The 21,261-nt window shown below is 49.0% G+C and overlaps 1 protein-coding gene across 1 annotated transcript in view; it reads right to left on the reverse strand.

Moving 5' to 3' along the window:
* The window catches only part of LOC144140054 (integrator complex subunit 7-like), a 29,873-nt gene that overhangs the window by 2,332 nt on the left and 6,280 nt on the right, over positions 1 to 21,261 (reverse strand). Inside the window, exons 4-7 of the mRNA XM_077672257.1 lie at positions 14,198 to 14,342; positions 5,582 to 5,680; positions 3,482 to 3,688; positions 1,535 to 1,726 (exon numbers count right to left, since the gene is read on the reverse strand). Coding sequence (XP_077528383.1) covers positions 1,535 to 1,726; positions 3,482 to 3,688; positions 5,582 to 5,680; positions 14,198 to 14,342 — 643 coding nt within the window. The remainder of the gene's footprint in view (positions 1 to 1,534; positions 1,727 to 3,481; positions 3,689 to 5,581; positions 5,681 to 14,197; positions 14,343 to 21,261) is intronic.

Consider the following 21,261-nt stretch of genomic DNA (forward strand, 5'->3'; position numbering starts at 1 on the left):
AACGCAGAGTGCTTCGCGGAGACAGCATCGAGGTCAACAACGATGCGGGCTACCTTCCCGTCTAAACTGGGAAACGACGCCAGGGCTACCTTTTTGCGCATTACTGCTCCAACAAACTAAGTTCTTCTTCAACTTGAGCAGCTTATAACGTCTACTACCGTATTTACTCGCGTAATCCTCGCACTCGCGTAATCCTCGCACCCCTAATGTTAGCCACCAAAACTTGGATTTTTTGGTTCCTCGCATAATCCTCGCACCCCCAAATTTGCAGCGGCGAAAGTTGCCTGCTCGCGAAACCCGCATGGTGCACGCGCTCTCCAACGCGCGCGCCCTCCCCCGCCGCCTCTCCGTTCGGCGGAGAGCGCTGTGTATCCAAGGCCATCCAGGCGCCCTAACGACCTGCATGGCTACTCCCTAACGGGCGCCCTAACACGCTACTCACACTGTCCTTGAGCCGGTTTCGCGCATGTTTCGCGTGCGCACAACTAGACGGTGTTCGCGCAGCCCACTGTCGTGTTGTCGTGTCGCCGTCGTGGTCCCGCCGTTGAGCGGCAGCAGTCAGTGAGTCACTCGCGTCAGTGGTGGATAGCTCGCTGCCGTTTTGAGAACTTTTTGATCTAATTGTTTTGTGCTTCGTGCCGCTTCGCCATGGGGAGGAACGCCAGCTACACTGCCGCTTTCAAATTGAAAGCGATAGAGTACGCGATCGAACACGGCAACCGTGCCGCAGGCAGGCGCTTCGGCGCCACCGACTTCCACGTGCGTTACTGGAGTAGGGCACGCACATACGACGACGAGATAAGGCGCGCGCCAGAAAGCAAAGGCGGCAATTTCATGATCGCTAATCGACGGGAGACTGTTTACGAATAAAATAAAAAGAAATAGCTGCTGTTGGCAACACTGAGCTTACCTATACAAAAAACGACCGCTACATTTAGCGGGATTGGCATAAGGCAAATTGGCAACACTGTGCACCAGATTTTTTTTTTCCCGCATAATTCTCGCACCCCTAACTTTGCATTGACTTTTCCGAAAAAAAAGTGCGAGGATTATGCGAGTAAATAGGGTAGTTTTGAAGATGCCTTTATTTACTTTTTACATTGCATTATATTTACAATACTAATAACGTTTTTACTTTTTTGGAAAACTGTGGCTTGTGTTTGGTCAACATGTCTGCTACAAGGGCTCAGTCTGCGGTGGTGGGCACTGTGTTGTTCCAATTCTCGTTCCCTTAGACGTCCAATCAGACTGCTTCGTGAGCTCTCCCATGCTGCCTGCCAATTACAACAGTGTTATATGATAATCTTTTGCTATATAATAACAATTCACTCTCTTGCTATATAATAATAATAATTATTATATAGCAAGAGAGAGCCTTCATTGTGAACATCTTCGACTGTCTCGTAGGGTTAAACATGAGGAAGAAGCAAATGCGCCAACAAGGGGCGTTTATTAAAAAGTGGTTGGGACCGCTTTTTAATAGAGGCCCTTGGCTGGTGTATTTGGCCTCTCTCTCTCTCCCTCGACCACGCACCTGTGGGCCGGTCTTCCAGAGGTTGTGCTGGGCGTCGAGGACGGCCGTGTCGACGGTGACCGTGTGCAGCCCCTGGCCCGTCAGGGCCAGCAGGAACTGCGCCTGGAAGTAGTCCTTGTGCGGCTGCACCGCCTCGCTCAGCTGCAGCGACTCCCCGCCGCCGCTGGCGCCCCCACACGAGGAGGAGGAACTCTGCGCCAAGTCCACAGAGAGACCTCTCATTCAGCCATTGGTGGTACCCTAACCTACACCCCACTTTCTCAAAGCTGTAGGTTACCAAAGTGCCGGTCTCATTTTTGAGGGTGACATGCTCGCCTGGCTCCATTCATGACGCCTTGTCATCAATCAATCAATAAATCAACCAATGACCAACAACAGGAGTGAAATGATCCCAATGACGATTCTTGCAAGACAGCGAGCACGTCCATTTTACAGTCTTGGACTCAGAGCTGTTATTACCCCATGGGAAGTGTTGATGCCTAGTCTTCGAGTGAAAATCAAATGCTGCATTGGTTCTTCAGGAGTCCACAGTGAGTGCAGGACTCATAACTGAGCACTCCAAGAGGCACATGAGCACTAGAGCGGGTGTGCCTGTGTCATGAACACACTTGTCACCTTTTCTGTCATGTCCTGCCGAGTGATACGTGCTCTATCACTTATCATGTTCTATATATCCTTACAAATTCTTGAACGAGAATAATTTCACCCGAAATTTCAGGAATGCTCTCGTAAATGTTAGCAATGCTCGTGAACCGGCTTTTGGCCTCTTTCATTCCTTCTTTCCTCCCTACAAATTTTGCGAAGCCTGGCCGCTATTTTGGTTACATTTAAGTTGGAAGGCTTGTTCAATTGCTCTGGTGAACAAGTAACACAGTGTCCACCGAAATGACTTTCAACGCCATTCATAGTGGAAACAAGTGAAAATTGTCTGTATTGAAAGCCATACCCAAGCTGCCGGAAGTGCGTCAGCAGAAGGAAACCATTGTACGTCAAGGTGTGACATGTTTCCTGTGACTTAAAATTTACGAAAAAATAACCACTTCATGCCACAAAAAGTCAACACAAAGAGAAGCTCCTTCAAAAAAAAAAAAGTGTTTTCGAAGTTATCTTTTATGAAGTTCTTTCGTGTTGCCACAGGTGGCTGTGCTGCCTGTATTTCTGATGTACATGGCTGTTGCTGGCAATTCACGAAAAAGTCCCAACTTTTTCTTTCTACTCTGCACATAGATCTACAAGCCCATCAAAGCAAGCGGGATGCACTGTGACACCAGAGCTACAAATGAAGACATCTGCTTGGCTGGCTACAGGCTGTAGAATCTTTAACACCATGCTTTATATCTTAAAACTTTGTTACGATGAAATCGCTTTATTCAAAATCTCGCTTGACTTAAAGCGTTTCATGGAGCCCTACTGGAGTGCACAGAGAGCCAATTATCTGCACTTTTAACAAAGCATTGCTTACAACAAAGCCACCTTCCTGTCCTGAGTCCTGAGGGCTTTGGTACAACAAGGCAGTCCTGAGGGCTTCGTTATCACAAGGCTTCAATATTACCATATTTTCACGATTCCAAAGCACACCTTTTTTTGCTGAAAGTAACCTTCAAATTGGTGTGCGTGTTACAATCGGGCTCAAAGCCGAAATCGGCTTCAAACTGGCCAGCCGGATTTCCATGTACAGGAACACGTCCAAAAATACAATTCAATCCAATCAAAGAGAAACCTCTTTTTTTTTTTTCGAAATTTTTAAATTAACCTTTCCTGCACGTTACAATCGGGGGCGTTACAATCATGAAAATATGGTAGCAATTACTCTCAGGTCAACATAACCAGTTCCTGTAGACTCGAGTGATTTCGCCTTTCGTCAGACAGTGACTGGGCGCCACTTGTTTTGCACAGCCTCTTAATGCAAGGGTCACGAAATGGGAGATGAGGCGGCTCCCCACTCACCTTGGCGTCCTGCGGCCGGCCGGCGCTGTTGGCGGCCGTCGGCGGGGTGGTGCTGAGGGTGACGAGGACCTTGTGCACCGAGCGGTACGGGGGCCGCCCTCCCCCGCACCGGTGCTGCACCACGCCTTCCACCCGCAGCGCCAGCTGGGCCTGCTGCGCCAGGAACAGGGGCTCGCCCGTGCTCTTCTGCTGCGGCGACACCGCCAGCTGCAAGGGACGCACCACAAGGGGAGGGAGAGAGAGAGAGAAAGGGGTCATCACAGCCGGCTCGAGAGGGTCCAAACGCGCTGAAGTCACACTTGGTCTGTAGGGAGCACTGCACACGTGGTCTTGGGACTAGTTCAGAGCTTGAAGCACAGCTTGATGCTAATGTATACTACAGTATAGACCACTTACAGAGAAACCAGTTTTAATGAAGCCCCGGTTATAACGAACAAATATTTGTTTACCGCTACCATTTGTGTACATAGACTTTACGTCCAGATATAGCGAAAAACGGATATAATGAACTAATTTCCATTTCCCGATGTGTTCATCATAAAGCAGCTAGATTGTATATGATGCTGCGATTGCATGCCGTCATGGGCACCAACCATAGCAACATTCCTCTTTTACTTGACTTGTTTAACAACATGGCTTCTTGTGGACCCTGCGACAATGGGGGCAATGACTTTTCCTTTTTTTTTAGTTTCTTTCGCTCACACTACGTGAAAAATTTACAAATGCCTGATGATGAAGTCTTTTGTTGGCATTAATCTCACAATATTGATACTATACGTCTTAACTAATCTTTTGTGAATAATAATTACAATTGATGCAGCCACAGGCAATTCTTGTTGAGCTCTTTGGCTAGCCTTGCTAAGTGATGCTGGAGCACTTCTCTGTGGTACACAACAGCATACTCGCTGAAATGCAGCTTACTTATACTGGGAGACAACTTTCTGTGGGAATGGACCGAAAACTACGGGGGAGCTAACTACTCTGCGTTACTGCGCCAAAGTAGCTCCAGACAAACTGGTTTCGGTTTCAGTTTCGGTGAGACAAATACGCGTTTGATACAGTTAATTCATTCGTGTGAGCTCCACCGGTTGAGTGCGCTGAACTACAATCAGCGAACATGCACGCACATTGGCGTCTCCCTTCCCCACGCTTCATCTGTTTGTAAACACAAGCAAACGATTTGGCTGGAGAACTCCGGCCAACCGCGGACTATAACGCCCAGCTCTGTATCGTTCAGAAGTGAAGTCAATTTTGTCAGCACTGCAGTTTCGACGGCATGCACTGATCTGTAAACTCTTCTGGAGCTAAAAACTGCGCAGCACCACTGACATGAGTAGTGTGATTAACACAGCGCGGGCGCAGTATACCGAAAGCACAATGTGCGCACACGCTTATGCACACGCTCGCTTACGCCGCCAAGCTGGCTACCCAAACGGATTGCAGAAAGAAAGCCGAACGTCGAATCGAATATCAATCTATTTTTTTACAGGCCTCGATTTTTCGTAGGTTTCTGCGCAAAAGCAGAAATCTACTTTGCATGTTCGGAAGACATGACGTTGTTTTTCAACCTGGAGAACGCACTGTCCAACTTGAATCAGTGGTACTCCAGGAATCCGGAGCCAAAAACAAGTAGACACACAGAAACCATACACCAACCGCATTAAAAACAGCCACAACCGCTGTCAAAATGGTGGTGGTCTCTACCGGAAGCTGCCCCACCATATAAACATCCAGTTGCAGAATTCAAAATGGCAGCCAGAGTCGACAGCGACGGCACAAAAGAAAGATCTCATCGACGCAACTGCAGATTGCTCCCCGCAGCGGTGTAAAATTTACGGTTTCCGCAAAGTGCGCCCGTCGAAAGGGCAATTTGGATGAGACTTGCCGAGCAGACGGTGTAGAAGCAGTGCATTAGTGTGGGCCAACGCCTCTCTCGCTTTCGCAAAACCAAAAACATTCAAAAACTCCACGCAACTATTCGAAATTCGAAAAGTCGAATAGTAGATATTTGATTCATGAATCAAATTATTTGCAGAGGTACTATTTGATTTGTATTAGAATATTCGAGTATCTGCACACCCCTGCTATATATATATATACCTTGATGGTGGTGGCCTGCAGGGCCTGGAAGAAGAATCGGGGCAGGCACGGGGGCGCCAGCATCAGCTCTTGGCTCAGACGCTCCACCAGCTGCACCTGCTGCTCGACCGAAGAACAACAACACACTCGTGATTAGTGACCAGCGCACAAGAAACAAGGCACAGAAGGGAGTGACAGACACGACAGAGCTTCATCAGTGATCAGTATTCACAGACTCAGACGAGAGGGCACAGTCACTCAGTCAAGGAAGGAATGTGAGGAGAAGAGTGCAATTAAGGGGGACGCACGCTCTCTAGCTACCCAAGTGGCACTATGACATGTACTGTGGAGTCAAGTGACTGCTCAGAAGCAGCACTGAACAGTGTACGTGATTAACTTCCCGCTTGGGTCCCTACCCTGCACTGCGAGCAAGTGTTGTCCGTTTTACGTATGCAGGTCCTCTCAAAATATTTTTTTCTTTTGAAATGCACAAATACGAAAGGTGAACAGCCTGACAGAGGAGCGTCTTTCAAGTTAAGTGGCAAAAATACACAGGACAGCCAGACCTTGCTGTATCAAGCCCGTTTGCATCAAAATATCCTTTATACGGAACTACAGTGGAATCTCGGTGATACGAATTCGGTTGATACGAATTTCGTTGTAATACGAATTTTTAAAATTCCCCGGCCAAAATGCATTGTATGCAATGTAAAAAAATTCGGATGATCCGTACGCATTTATCACCTGGTGCGGGTGATACGAACACGGGAGTCCGAGCAGACGACTGCGGCGTGGACGGGAGGCGGGAATGTTGGTGTGGCCGTGCGGCCTTGGTTGCGCGCGGGCACAAAAGCATGGAGCGTGAACCGCATACAGCGTTTTCTGCTCGCGAAAACGCACCGCGCACGCCACAAGCGCGCTGACCCTGCCGCGTAACCACCTGCACGCACCGCCGCCGCCGCGGCCGGAGGCGGCAACATGGCGGCGGCTTCGGCCGCGAAGTGGTGTCGGGAGCTCGAGCGACCACTCCTAAGCGCTCTCTAAAATATCGCTCAAGGCACGCACGAAGTTGCTTGATTGGTAAAGGAGCTTATAATGTAGGTGAAAACGGTACTATAAAACATCATCCCGCCGGTAGTGAAAGCGCCCATTCAATATCTGCTGGGGTGTTAGGCCTAAACATCTCCGTCGGGCCACCGGGCTGTCCGGAGCGTTTTCAAACTGCCGCTGCTGCCGCCATGAACAGCGCACCTCGCCATTGGCGCAAGTCGGCAGGCTCCTCCCACTGCCGCGCGCGTCGGGCGTCATTTTCCGAGCGACTAGCATCTATCGCGGGGGCGAAATCGTCAACGCAGGCATGAAAATAATGCGCGCGCAACGCCGACGCGCACGAATCGCATGCGGTTCGCGTGCGCACGTCGCGTCGAAGGTGAGCACACGTTCTTTTGACTCCCGCGTTGACGATTCGGGCCGGCACCCCGGCGCCAGCCTCTGCTGGGGTGGTACCTCTGCCCACGGCCGGGCTAGAGCGGCCGCGTGCGCACGTTGGTATCGACACAGCGCGCGTCGCCGCCCTAGCCCGGCCGTGTTCAGCCTTGGTTGCCGCGAACGGCAGTAGGAGGAGACTCATGACTTGCGCCAATGGGGAGACGTGTGCCTCATGGCGGCAATTTCGAAGCGCTGGCAGCAGCTGGCTGGGCCACCTCCGCGGCGCATATTTGGCGCGGATATTTTATAGCGCAGTTTTCTCCCACTTTATGAGCTCTTCCCCGCATGAGCAATTTAGTTTACACCTGGAGCTGCGTTTTAACAAAAGGTTACAAGCGGTCCCTGAAGCTACTTGCACCTCTTCACGGCAACAGCCGACGCCATGTTGCCGCCGCCTGTCACATGCGCGGCACTATTCCATTTTTTCTCGTTTTCTGATGATACGAATTTTCGGGTGATACGAATATTTTTGCCGCCCCTTGAGATTCGTATGACCGAGATTCCACTGTATATCTCAACACAGTATGTTTACAGTGACAGTGCATACCAAAAGTTAGGCTTACAGCAAATAAAAACACCAGCAACTCCCGATATATCTAACCAGTGATGCAGAACTGACCCACGAAGCTGGCTTTCCCTCATTGCAGAGGAGAACTTCTGCCAGCACTCCCTAAAAGCGGTTTAGCCCGGCCACCACTCAAGGGCGCAATCTATCATGAATGCACCACCAGGCCACGTAGGGTGAGCCGTCAACACCCCCTGCGCAAAAAATAATCCTGGCCCGCTGGTATATTGTATTATCAGATAAGGTTATACCAGAGTCCTTCAATACTTCCCTGGTCATGAAACTCCCGCCCAAGTTTCGTACGGGGGCAAAGGCGATCGCGAGTGGCGCCACCGCAGATCCGAGGGCATCGGGCGGCCACCGCTGCTCTGTAGCCAGACCGGCAGTCAGGAACGCAGTAGCAGCATGCCCGTTCGCACCAAATTTTTTCGCCACTCACAAAATGATAAGTCGATTTGAGCAGCCTACAACACGTAGAGCGAAAGCGCACTGCTAATAAGGCGGCGAGCGTCTGTTTTATCTTACTCCGTGGTCCGTTCCCTGCCAAACGCTCTCTGACCACGCCCCCGGTTGCCCTCCGATCAACACTAGCGCCGCGGCGCGGCAGCGTACGAAGCTCTCCCATAGCGTGACGGCGAAGTTTCACGACCAGAAAGGCATTGAAGGACTCTGGTTATACTGAACTATGCTCTACATCAAACTGATAGGTGTTTCCGTTTTTGTGAGCTCGATATAACTGGGTTTCACTGTGCGCATCCGACAGCGTTCATAAAAACTGTGAAAGCCTGTAACACCCTCAAAAAATGCCATCTCCACTAAGAAGGATCGACATTTGGCCAAGTTGGTATTGTCACGAATGACACTTGGCACTTCCAATGGTGACGGCTACAAAGAAGGTTTATTAGGTCTAAACTCAAAGCTGCAGCCCAGAGTACGAGAGGACGGGCGCTTGTTTGAGCGTTCTCGTCATCTTCCCTCACTTGCTGGTGATGACAGTAGCGACAGTATCAGTCGAGCATCTTGAACAGCAGCGTAGTAAACACAGACACGAAGGAAAAGAAGACGACAGGATGTCCTGCCGTCTTCTTTCCCTCGTGTCTGTGCCAACTGCGCTGCCATTCAAGATCTCTGATCTCCCATCACCAGGCAGCCTAATAAACACTGGTTCTAAGCAATGACGCAAGGCTGAGCATGCATCCTAAACTCTGCTCTGCCCAACATCCTCCTGACAACCCCGAACATTTTCCCTCCAAAAAGAGTCACTCTGGAGTCCATGTGAAAAAGCCGTTCCACTCAACGTGAAAGCTGTCGCAAGTGCAGAGCAGTGATTCGCCATAATGGGCTGCAGCGCCGTTATCCGCTCACTGCTGCCATCCAATGCAATTCAAGTTTCCCACCTCCGCAGTGCTCGCGTGCCCGCTGCCAGGAACTGCGCCAGCGGGAGTTTGTTCTTTTTGTGCTTCTGGGGCTGTTTTGCGTCATTTCAAACGCGCCATTTTTTTCTTGCGCGGCCACTTTTTTTGCTTACTAGTGTAAAAACCAACCAAACGAGTGTTTCTGACTAAAGTAATGCGAAGGCACCCGGTTATATACCCAGATTTTGCCCCAAATGTACCTGCAGTTTTCTTAGCGCTAAACAACGGGGAGATGTATTGTGTATGGGAGATGTAAGCGCCAGCGGTTACGATGTTCGAATGGTTATGACTGTTTAAACGGCATGGTTTTGGAAGCCTCAGCGTGATTCCCGAACGATGGTACAGAACACTCTACTTGGGTCCGCTATCTCGCTACGCTGCCTGATTCCTGCAGTCACTTGAAATCGACCGTTAGTGAGCTACGACGACAAGGCAAGCCCATAAAGTGCTGTAAACTTGAAACATGTAAGCAGGAAGGGACATCCAGAGGGAAAGCACAGAGCTGATTCCCTCTAACAAAACCTCCACCAACTACAGACCTCCACCAACTACAGCAAACAAGCAGCATGCCATACACCGAGAAAACGCACCACAACCGCATCGCCCAAATGGCCCGACGTCACCCCATCCCTCCATTTACAGTACCACTTCAGGAACAAACGAGACACATTCCAGTTCCACTCCCATAGACTTTTCACCAGCGAATCCGTGACACACAAGGTGAGGGGGTGGCTTTTCCCCATGTGACCATAGAGCTTCACACTAATACGTACTACAGTCTAATCCCGCTACAATGAAGTCCGCTTCAACGAAATTTCCGCTTCAACGAAATATTTCCAATTCCCCGTCAGCTAGCCATAGAAGTCAATGCAACAAAGTCCTCGCCACAACGAACCATTTGCTGGCTTGCTTTCGCTTCAACGAAATTTTCGATGAATTGGGCTGGGTTTGAACAATTATTTTACAATAAAATAAGCATAGCGCCAGCTATCTGTTACTTTTTAAACATTCAGGACGCTTAGTTTCACCGAAAACGTGCGCGGTGCGCCCACACCGCCACCCAAAACAACAAAAAAAACTCATAGGCGGACGCCATTGTTTGATGGTGATAACGATGTGGCTGGCCGTCTTTACATGAGGCACAGGCCCGGTTCGCCAAGCCGGAGCTACAGCCAATCTGTATCCAATTGAAATCGCACGAATGTGCTCCGCTGCTGGCGCGGCGCCGTCATGTATGCGTTGTGACTCGTGAGCAGCTGTCCTTGCCGTTTTCCTTCTACCATTCTTCATAGCCAAGAGCAAAAATCATGTTTGCGTGTTTGGTCCTGAAGCCAAGTCATCCTATCTTAGTCGCGAGCGCGCGGTCATGTTTAATGCAAGCGCGCGCGTCTTGCCTGCCAAGGTCAGTAGCTGCGGTGCCCTGTCAGAGGATAAGATAACGGCACTGCTCCTGCCACAAGCGGGAGGGGGGCTTCCGACGGCCTAGCAGCTATCTGCAAGTAATCAGCTCGGTGGGCATGCCTTGTTGCGCAACAATACGTTTTGCGCCTGCATTTCTTCACCCCCCTCCGTAACGCTTCTTTGCGTGCAGTGAACACAGATAACCATTGGTATGTTTGTTATCCGAATAAACATGACGTTATTGCGCATCACCCCTTTTTCTAAACATTGTTTTTTTTTTTTTTGCTGCTAATGATGCGGAAACATACCGGGCTATTCTTCGGGCCTTTCCGTGGTGTGTTGGGGCGGATTTCGCCTCAACGAATTTTCGCTTCAACGAAATTTTCCGCGCGTCCCGTCAATTTCGTTGTAGCGGGATTCGACTGTACTACAGCGAAGTCTGTCGCTGCTACTGTGCGCCATTGTGGGCGACAACAGAGCAGCCAGCAACGTTACCAACCTTCCTACTTGGATTGTTGGATTGGCTAGCCACACGGCTTCTTCTCGTTCCTGGAGCCAACATCAACGAAAAATAGGGACGCCTTTTTTTTCTCGTTCATCTGGCGCAAAGCTTCTCAATAATCCCTGACAAATTAATCTTTCTGGAGCTTCACTATTCTTCGGGTAAAACAACTTATACAGGGCCCTCTAGTCTGTGAAATCCTGCTACAGTAAAGCCCGCTTATATCGAACAGCGAGAGGATTGTAAAATAGTTCGATAAAGCGAAAATTCGATATAGAAAATGAAGCAAAAAAAAAAAACTTATATGAGAGCAATCTTGCCGACAGAGTTACGAGCTAACGCTGAGCTCTTACCACCCTGCAGTTCACTATTGATACGACACTTTCTCGGAAAGAAAACAATCATTTATTCGGACGAAATAAGTGCGTGAGTGTAGTCTGCTTCTTGCAGCGCAGCGCGTTGCTGGTGACTGCTTGCTCCACGGTATCTTAAACAGTCGACAAGCACAAGACTGCTGCCCTCAATGGCACTGCAGTATCGCCATAGCAGGGCCACGGCAGCGACGGCTTCGCTCGTGCTCGGAAGCGGTACGGAGTCCTCGGCGTCTTCGACAGAGCGGAGACAAGCATGGATACAAGCGAATAACAGCGAACCAAGCAAGTGCGGGCAGTGAGTGGCCCGGACTTGAAGTTCGGTGACACCGCAACATGCAGCACCCAATACGGCGCTTTCGGCTCCACCGGCATGCATGCATGGAGCTGGTCCACTCTGCCACGGCAGTCGCAAGTGTCACCCGAGCCACCGCTGCACGCCGATGTATTGCGGGAAAGCCTGCCGCATGCCTAAGGAGAGCGAAAAATCCGGCACGGGAGAGTTCGATATATCCATTGTGAGTAGAATTGCGTTTGATATAAAAAGTTTTAAATGCATGTAATCTTTACCATAATTATACAAGGGCTCGATATAGGCAATAATTTGATATATCCGTGTTCGATATAAGCGGGCTTCACTGTATAATGAAACTGATGGGACGTGTGAAAAATTTCCTTGAAGCGGAAATTTGTTGAGGCGAAATCTGCCCCAGCACACTACAGAAGGGTAAGAAAAAAAGCTCCATATATCATCCACATAATTCATCGCATAATGCGATCTTGCTATCTTTAGAAAAAGGAGTGACGCGCAGTGACACTGTGTTTATTGGATAACAAATGTACCAGTGGTTATCAGTTTTTTACCCGCACGTAGTGAGCGTATTACGGAGGAAGGGGGGGGGGGGGGGGGGGGCAGAAATGCAGTTGGGAAAACACTGCTGTACAAACAGGCATATCTACCGAGCTGATTACTTGCAGATAGCTGCTAGTCTGTCGAAAGCCCCCCTCTCACTTGTGGCAAGAGCAGCGCCCATTATTTAATCCTCTGACTACACATGGTGGCATCTGACCTTGGCAGGCAAGCCGCGCTCATGATTAAGATAGGACGTTGCGAGTCCAAGACTACACACGAATACATTATTTTTAAATGTGAACGCATCTCATTCACTCGCCTTGTCCCTCTATATGGCGTTGTTGTTGTCCGTCCACACCCCTCCCCCATTCGCCTCGCCGCGCGAGCTGCGCTCTCCGCTGCTCACCCCCTTTCCTCTCCGATAGCGAACACCCTCTCACAAGGGTCATTGGATTGGATTGGATTGGCTTGACTTGGATTGGATTAAAGTGGATTGTGTTGCGTCATAGCCGCGGCAGGGGGTTCACGGCACGTTTCACACGATGGGAGAATCAACCTAACGGAAACAACAACGGAACCCCCTATGCGTCGCATCTACACAGGGGTTCCCGCGAGGGGAGGTGGGAGTAATTTTTTTCTTTAAACTTTGACGATTGGTAGAAGGATCACTATAATAACAGCTGCTCACAATGCGTACATGACGGCGCAGTGCCAGCAGTGCACATTTGGGCTACATTCACGTGATTTCTACGGGATACGGATTGGCTGTAGCTCTGGTTTGGCCTACCAGGCCTGTGCCGCGTGTGTAAAAACAGCCAGCCCCATCGTTGTCACCAGGCCTGTGCCGCGTGTGTAAAAACAGCCAGCCCCATCGTTGTCACCAGCAAACAATGTTGTTCATCTATGACTTTTCCATGAGTTTGTTGTGGTGCATGGCACATGTTTTCGGTGAAACTAGGCACCCTGAATGCATAAAAATCTACAGATGGCTGGCGTTACGCTTATTTTATCATAAAATAAATGTTCAAAACCAGCCCCACTGAGCGGAAATCTCGTTGAAGTGAAAAAAAAGCCAGACAAATGGTTCGCGTGGTGAGGAATTTGTTGCATTGAATTCCACGGCTACCTGATGGCGAATCAGAAATTTTTAGCTGAAGCGGAACTTTTGTTGAAGCAGAGTTCATTGTAGCAGAGTTCAACTGTATTAGCATGCAAGTCCATGGGAGCCACTCCCCTTCAACCCCCATCTCTCTCTCGAGCAAGTTAACTGGAACCAAGATTACCATAATTACCCGATTCTAACGCGCCCCCGATTCTAACGCGCCCCCGATTCTAACGCGCATCCGATTTTCTCGGCAAAAAACCTAAAAAACTTGCACGTCCGATTGTAACGCGCACGGAACTTTGTGAGCAAGAAAAACGAATGCGAGAGAAACGGGCGATTTATTTCTCGAAGTAATCTCACTCATCTAACTCCTCGTCGCTCTCCGCTGACCACAACATCTTGTCCTCAGTGCCGTCAAGCGCGTTCGCGATGCCACACTTCATAATGGACGTTCAACCATGGTCGATGGGATCGTGGCCCACGCCTCGCACGCCCATCCCGCGAGCTTCTCCAGAGGCGCACGCTTCAGCCAACCGCTTGTTTTGAACGCGTGAGAGCCGCTGCTGCCACTGCTGTTATCAAGCGCGCAAGTGGAACGATTTGACAGTTTGTGTGAACGCCGATAGAAAAGCCTAGGCGCCTATTCTTCCGGCGTCCGAAAAATTGTTGCTAAAAGCTTTGGCGCCATCTTGAGATGGCGATGGCGATGGGCGGGACGAAATTTCCATTGTTTCGGCAGTTTCGGTTTTGTATCTGATTCTAACGCGCATGCGATTTTTTTACCTATTTTTCCGGAAAAAAAGTGCGCGTTAGAATCGGGTAATTACGGTAGCCAAAGTGCCCAAACACAGTAGCCACCCCAAGCCAGCCAAGCGCATGTAAAATCAATGGGACAGCACCGTGAGGGGCGGTGTGGTGTAAGGAGGGAGACACCCACCTGCGGTGTCAGGAGGCAGCTGTGGTGTCGCAGGTCCCGCAGCCACAGCAGACCCCGGTGCGCAGCCTCCAGCAGCCGGTGTTCGCTCAGCGACCCGCTCTGGGGCTGCTGGTCCATCCACACCAGGCCCCCCTCGTCACTCGAGCTGCGCACAAAGGGGGGGGGGGGGGGGGGGGCAGCAACGCCCATCTCAAGGGTCATCTCAGAGTCACAACGTCAACTGCATTAGGATATGAAGGCCTTAAGAGCTTAAGGAAGGCCTTAAGGTACCGCGACTGCTGTAGTTGCAATGGTTGTCTGCAACACAAACTGGCCACAGCTGAACACAGCAGAAAAAATTAAAGCCGCTCCACTCAATGGGAAAGCTGTCGGAAATGCAGAGGTGCAGAGCAGTGATTCGCCACAATGGGCTGTAGCGCCGTTATCCACTCACTGCTACCACCCGATGCAATTCAAATTTGCCTCCTCCGCAGATGTGCCCCCTGCTCCTCCTTCAAATGTGCCCCCTGCCTGAAACAGCGCCAACGGGAGTTCTGTTCTTTTTGCACTTGCTTTTCCTCCCGCACGTGCCGGCATTGAACTGCCACATTTTGCGTTTACTATCGTAAAAACCAACCTAACGGGCATCCTTAACTAAAGGAACCCGCGCAGCGCCAGTTAGTTACGTATATTTTGCCTCAGATGCAGCGATGGCGTAGAGGTAGAACCCCCGCCTCGCGTGCAGAAGGACCGTGGTTCGAATCCCGGTGCCGGACAATTCCCACCGGATTAAAAAAAAAAAAAAATCCGCGTATTGATGGAATTGCACAAAGGGGCTTGGGGTGCGGCCTGACCCCGGCGACCATTGCCGGTAATGCACTCCCTCACCAGAGCAGGATTGGCCACCCTGGTGTAGTAACGGCCACAACCTCCCATGAATACACCAATTAACCCTCGACCCTCAGTCCCCAGCGGCTGCAAAGCAACTGACCACGGCGGCGGTCAGACCTGTGACGCAGCAGAGGGTGCTAAGAATCCCTGGATCCAGACAGGCCGCCAATGGAATCTGAACTTGGCAAGTTTAACGCGCGAACCTTATCTAGCGAAGCAAGTCTGGAGGTGTTATTCGAGGAATTAGAGGGCATTAAATGGGATGTAATAGGGCCTAGCGAGGTTAGGAGGGCAAGCGAAGCGTTTACGGTGCTGAAAAATGGACACGTCCTATGTTACCGTGGTCTAGAGGACAGAAGAGAACTGGGAGTGGGATTTCTAGTCAATAAAAGCATAGCTGGCAACATAGACGAATACTATAGCATTAACGGAAGGGCAGCAGGTCTTGTAATTAGGCTCAATAAGAGGTACAAGCTCAAGGTAGGGCAGGGCTACGCGCCCACATCCAGCCACGATGACCAAGTAGTGGAACGCTTCTATGAAGATGTGGAATCGGCAATGGCTAAAGTAAAAACACAGTATACCGTAGTTATGGGGGACTTCAATGCTAAAGTAGGCAAGAATCAGGCTGGAGACAAGGCAGTTGGGAACTATGGTCTGGGCTGTAGAAATAGCAGGGGGGACCTACTAGTTGAGTTTGCAGAACGGAATAACCTACGCATAATGAATACCTTCTTCTGTAAACGGGAGAGTCGGAAGTCGACCTGGAGGAGCCCGAATGGGGAGCACAAAAATGAAATACACCTCATATTATGCGATAACCCTGGCGTCGTGCAGGATGTGGAAGTGCTCGGAAGGGTAAGGTGTAGTGACCACGGTATGGTAAGATCTCGAATTAGGCTAGATTTGAGGAGGGACCGCAACAAGCTAGTACGTAAGAAGCCGATAAATGAGCTAACAGTAAGACGTAAAGTAGAAGAATTCAGGATCGCGCTGCAGAACCGATATTCCGCCCTTAATTAACGAGGAAGCTGAGCTTACGACACAGGAAGCCAGCAACAACCTTACACGCATTATCACGGAGTGTGCAGTAGAAGTCGGGGGCACTATGGCTAGACAGGATACTGGTAAACTTTCACAGGAGACGAAAGATCTAATCAGGAAACGGCAAACCATGAGAATCTCTACCGCAGCTGACAGAATAGAACTAGCCGAGCTCTCGAAGTTAATCAATAAGCGTAAGACAGCTGACATACGGAAGTATAATATGGAGAGGATCGAATACGCTGTAAAGAACGGAGGTAGCCTGAAAGCAGTGAAGAGACGTCTTGGCGTGGGCAAAAATCAGATGTATGCACTTAAGGATAAGCAAGGCAATGTCATCACAAATAGGGATAAAATAGTCACAGTGGCCAAGGAGTTCTACAGGGATCTGTACAGTAGCCGGGACATACAGGATAATGCCGAACGAGACAGTAGTTCAGAGGAGATAGACATGCCACCAGTAACGACCGAAGAAGTAAGGAAGGCTTTCAAAGAAATGAAAGGGGGCAAAGCACCTGGTGAAGATCAGATAACAGCAGACCTCTTGAAGTATGGCGGAGAAATTGTACTTGAAAAACTGGCAAACCTGTATACGCAATGCCTAATGACCGCAATGGTACCGGAATCTTGGAAGAACGCGAACATCATCCTAATCCATAAGAAAGGCGACATGAAGGACTTATCAGTAGGGGTGTGCGAATATCAATTTTTTAATTTCGAAGCGAATGCGAATAATAAAAACAAAGTTCGAATCGAATCGAATATTTTTCGAATACGAATACTTATTGTTTTTTGTAAAATTAAAGTTTTCACCATCTAGAGACACAAAAACTGCAACTTTATTGCACAACAAATCATACAAAGTAAAATTAGAAATTACACAATACCATTGCACTCAACAGGTTAAGGTCTGCACTCACTTAAATGTTAACATGGAGAAAGGTTAACTGCTCGACATGTTCGGGGAGCAGTGATAACCTCCTGCTCGTCACGACTCCACCAGATACCGAAAGTAGCCGCTCACTTGAGACAATAGTGGCTGGCATGCCCGAGCCCGTGCACATTGCCGCGCGCTGATACAGTAAAATCTCGATGATACTAATCTTGCGGGACCGCGAAAAATATTCGTATCATCCAAAATTCGTATGAACCAACACAGACCAAAAAATTGAGCGCTGAAAAAAGTTTTCGTTTATTTCTTTTCTTACTTTCGCATGAACAAATCCATGATTTTTTCTGCCTTTTTTAAACCCCCATGTCGCAAAGCAGTCCTTTCTGGAGCACGTAAAGCTTCGCGCTCGTCTCCTCACTCGCTGTGCCCAAGATCGCTACACGCCGCAACAGTCAAGCGAGAACCGCATGGTGCGTTTTTGCACGGGATTCGCTCGCCTCGGCTCTGCGAGCGCTGTATTTTCACGCACGCATCGACGATTTCGCGCCCGCGGTAGCACCTACCTCGGTCAGAAAATGACGCACGACACGCGCGACAGAATGGAGGAGCCTGACTACTTGCGATGAGATCGAGACAGCCGGCTTGGCTCCGCCGGAGATGGTTAGGCTTAGCACCCCGGCAAATATTTTACGGGCGTTTTCTAGCAGCGCCGATGATGTTTTATAGTACCGTTTTCGCATGCATTATCAGCTCCATTACCGCACAAGCAACTTCGGGTCTCCCTTGAGCCGCATTTTAACTCTTTCGGGACCGCTCCATAGGCGATCGATCACATATGATCGATGGTTTCGCGAGCCTGCAGAATACAAATTTTCGCTCGATGGAACACCTAGCGACATCTAGGAGATAGTTTGAAACCTGGAGTTTTCTGTTCTGTGAAGTTCCTTTTTTTATCGCCAGGTGGCAACGCATCAGATATTTTATTCTGACGGGCAGTGGTTTCGAATGTAAACAAACATGGCGTCATACTCGCGCAAGCGCGATAAGAAATCCGCCTCGTCTCGTCTCGCATATCTCTGCCTTCTACTGTTGATTTTAACGATGAGAGTGGCAGTGAAGAGTCAGAATGCGGCTTTAGAGATCGGATTTCAGCTCGAGTGAGGTTTCGGGTGTCGATCAGCCTGGAACATCAAATCGCGCTCAAAGGTGGGTGTTCGTTTTAGTTTCAATTGGCTCTAGAGTAGGTTTGTGCGCTCGAAATATATTCTGGCTGGTTTATATTTGTTCGCTAGGGTGTTAACTACCTATGGTAGTGATCTCCTGCCACCAGCGCAGAAACAGGTCAAGTTTTCGCCGAGACGAGAGCCAGGCGTGTACCGGGCCGACGACGTAGCCAAGGCCTTAGTGCCAAAGAGATCACACACAAAACAAAAAACGAGTTACACCTAGCCGCATCAAACTTTCGCGATAAAGAAACAAAGCATTGTGTTGGATTTTGTATATTCTGAAATAATTTTATTCTTTAGTAATGTTTTTATATTTGCGCTTTTTTCTATCTTTTTCTTTAGTTTTTTTACGAAGTTCTTACTTTCAGATTTTTTCATGGTTCTGTCGTCAGTGTTGAAGGAAAACTTGGTATTCTATGTCAAAGGACATATAATTAGCTGCATTTTGGTGTATGCTAAGGCAGGATGGTGCCTTTGCTTTATGTAATAAAAAATTTGTACCGAGACCTCCCTTTTTCATCACTTTTTGCGGCGGTCCCGAAAGAGTTAAAGAGCGGTTAGAAACGGTCGCTCGAGCGCCCGCGCCACTTCGCGGCTGGAGCCGACGCCATGTTGACGCCGGCGGCCGCGCCGCGCGCAGCGTGAGGGTGGTTTCCCGGCGGTGTCAGCGCGCGTTGGGCGTGCGCAGAGCGTTTTCGCGAGCAGAAAACAACAACACCGATACAGTCTGCGAAAGCACGTACCGTTCGCCGTGTATATGCTTCGCCACTTTGCTGCTGAGACACGCTCTGAATTTTTTTTTTTTTTTTAGTTTTGGGTGGTTCGAATATTTCGAACCATAAAAGTGTCATTCGAATCGAATCGAATACCAAAAAATTCGAAGTTTCGAATATTCGCACACCCCTACTTATCAGCTTACTGTCAGTCGTCTACAAGGTATTTACCAAGGTAATCGCTAACCGAATCTCTGCAACCTTAGATTTCCGTCAACCTAAAGACAGGCAGGGTTCCGTAAAGGTTATTCAACAATGGACCATATTCACACCATCAATCAAGTCATAGAAAAGTGCGCTGAGTATACTCAACCCCTATATATAGCCTTCATAGATTATGAGAAAGCATTTGACTCGGTCGAAACCCTAGCAGTCATTCAAGCATTACGGAACCAGGGGGTAGATGAGCATTATGTAAGAATACTAGAGGATATCTATAATGGGTCTACAGCTACCATCATCCTCCATAGGGAGGGCAGTAAAATACCTATAAGGAAGGGTGTCAGACAAGGAGACACAATCTCTCCAATGTTATTCACAGCATGCTTACAAGAAGTATTAAAGAACGTTGGATTGGGAACAGGTGGGAGTAAGGGTTAATGGAGAATACCTCAGTAACCTCAGATTTGCTGATGACATTGCCTTGCTAAGTAACTCGGGGGACGAATTGCAAAGCATGCTTTCCGCACTGAGCGAACAGAGTAGAACCGTGGGCCTGAAAATTAATATGCAGAAAACTAAAGTAATGATCAATAACCTCGGGACAGCACAGCAGTTTGAGATAGATGGCGAGGCAGTGGAAGTGGTAAGCGAATATATCTACTTAGGCCAAGTTGTGACCCCAGATCCAAACCATGAGGCAGAGATAAGTAGAAGGATCAGAATGGGGTGGGGTGCATATGGCAGACATTCTCAGATAATGAATAGCAGCCTACCATTGTCGCTGAAGAAGAAAGTGTATGACAGTTGCATCTTACCGGTACTCACCTACGGGGCAGAAACTTGGAGGCTCACTAAGAGGGTTCAACTTCAATTGAGAACGACTCAACGGGCAATGGAGCGGAAAATGATAGGTGTAACATTAAGGGACAAGAAGAGAGCGGAGTGGGTCAGGGAGCAAACTGGTGTTAAAGACATATTAGTAGAAATTAAGAAGAAGAAATGGACGTGGGCAGGGCATGTAATGCGAAGGCAAGATAACCGCTGGTCATTAAGGGTAACAGAGTGGATCCCTAGAGAAGGCAAGCGTTGCAGGGGGCGGCAGAAAGTTAGATGGGCAGATGAGATCAAGAAGTTTGCGGGGATAAATTGGTCACAGTTGGCACAGGACCGAGGTAATTGGAGAGGCATTTGCCCTGCAGTGGGCGTAGATAGGCTGGTGGTGATGATGATGATGATGATGATGATTTTGCCTCAAATGTACCTGCTGTTTTCTTTGCGCTAAATAACCGGCAGATGTATGACAATTGAGCATCAGTGGTTCACGAGTTTCGAACGCTTATGACTGTATAAACCGCTTTGTCTTTGAAGCCTCTGCGGGACGCCCTACGACGGAACACCGGGCTCTACTTGGGTCCGTTATCTCGCTGCACCGCCTGATTCCGGCAGTCACTTGACATCGACCGTTACTTTGAGCTACGACGACAAGGTGAGCCCCTAAAGTGCTCTGCACTTAAAACAGTTCTCTGTTCCCATGGAATTCAAACCCAGGTTTTTACAGTACGAGAGAAAGAGACGCAAACGCAGTATGCGAGAAGAGGAGCTGGTCAAAGTTGTTTCTGCCAAAGACAAAGAAACAAAAGCAAAAAAAGAGAGAAGCAAATACAATGTAGTCGCCAAGAGCCTGCTAATAAGCACCACCAGGCTTTTGTTGTTTGCCTTCAAGATACCTACATAACCAAACTTCAGTGCTCCAAGGAATTTATTGCCATAAACCATGCCTTGGGATTCGTTCTATTATAATTTCCTCCTGGCACATGGCACCACTTGGCTACCTTATCCTGTGCTTCAAGGGGATCATCCATTTATTCTTTTTGTCGTGATGGTGCTGTCGGTGATCTCGTTTGATATCCTGCCTTTACCCTGCTCATCAGTCACCTCGACCGCTCTTGTTCCGTCGACAAACTTCTCGACCTGTTAAAATATTTCTGGAAAGGATTGTACTTCAAGATATCTATCTCGAAGCACATGCAGCCCCAGTGACACAGCGTTTTATTCACACTAATTTTCTTGAGTGCTTCTTTGATTATTTTCCTTTTT

The sequence above is a fragment of the Haemaphysalis longicornis genome, unplaced genomic scaffold (genome assembly GCF_048455015.1).
Source record: "Haemaphysalis longicornis isolate Haplotype H1 unplaced genomic scaffold, Haemaphysalis longicornis Haplotype H1 scaffold_5, whole genome shotgun sequence".
NCBI classification, from domain to species: domain Eukaryota; kingdom Metazoa; phylum Arthropoda; class Arachnida; order Ixodida; family Ixodidae; genus Haemaphysalis; species Haemaphysalis longicornis.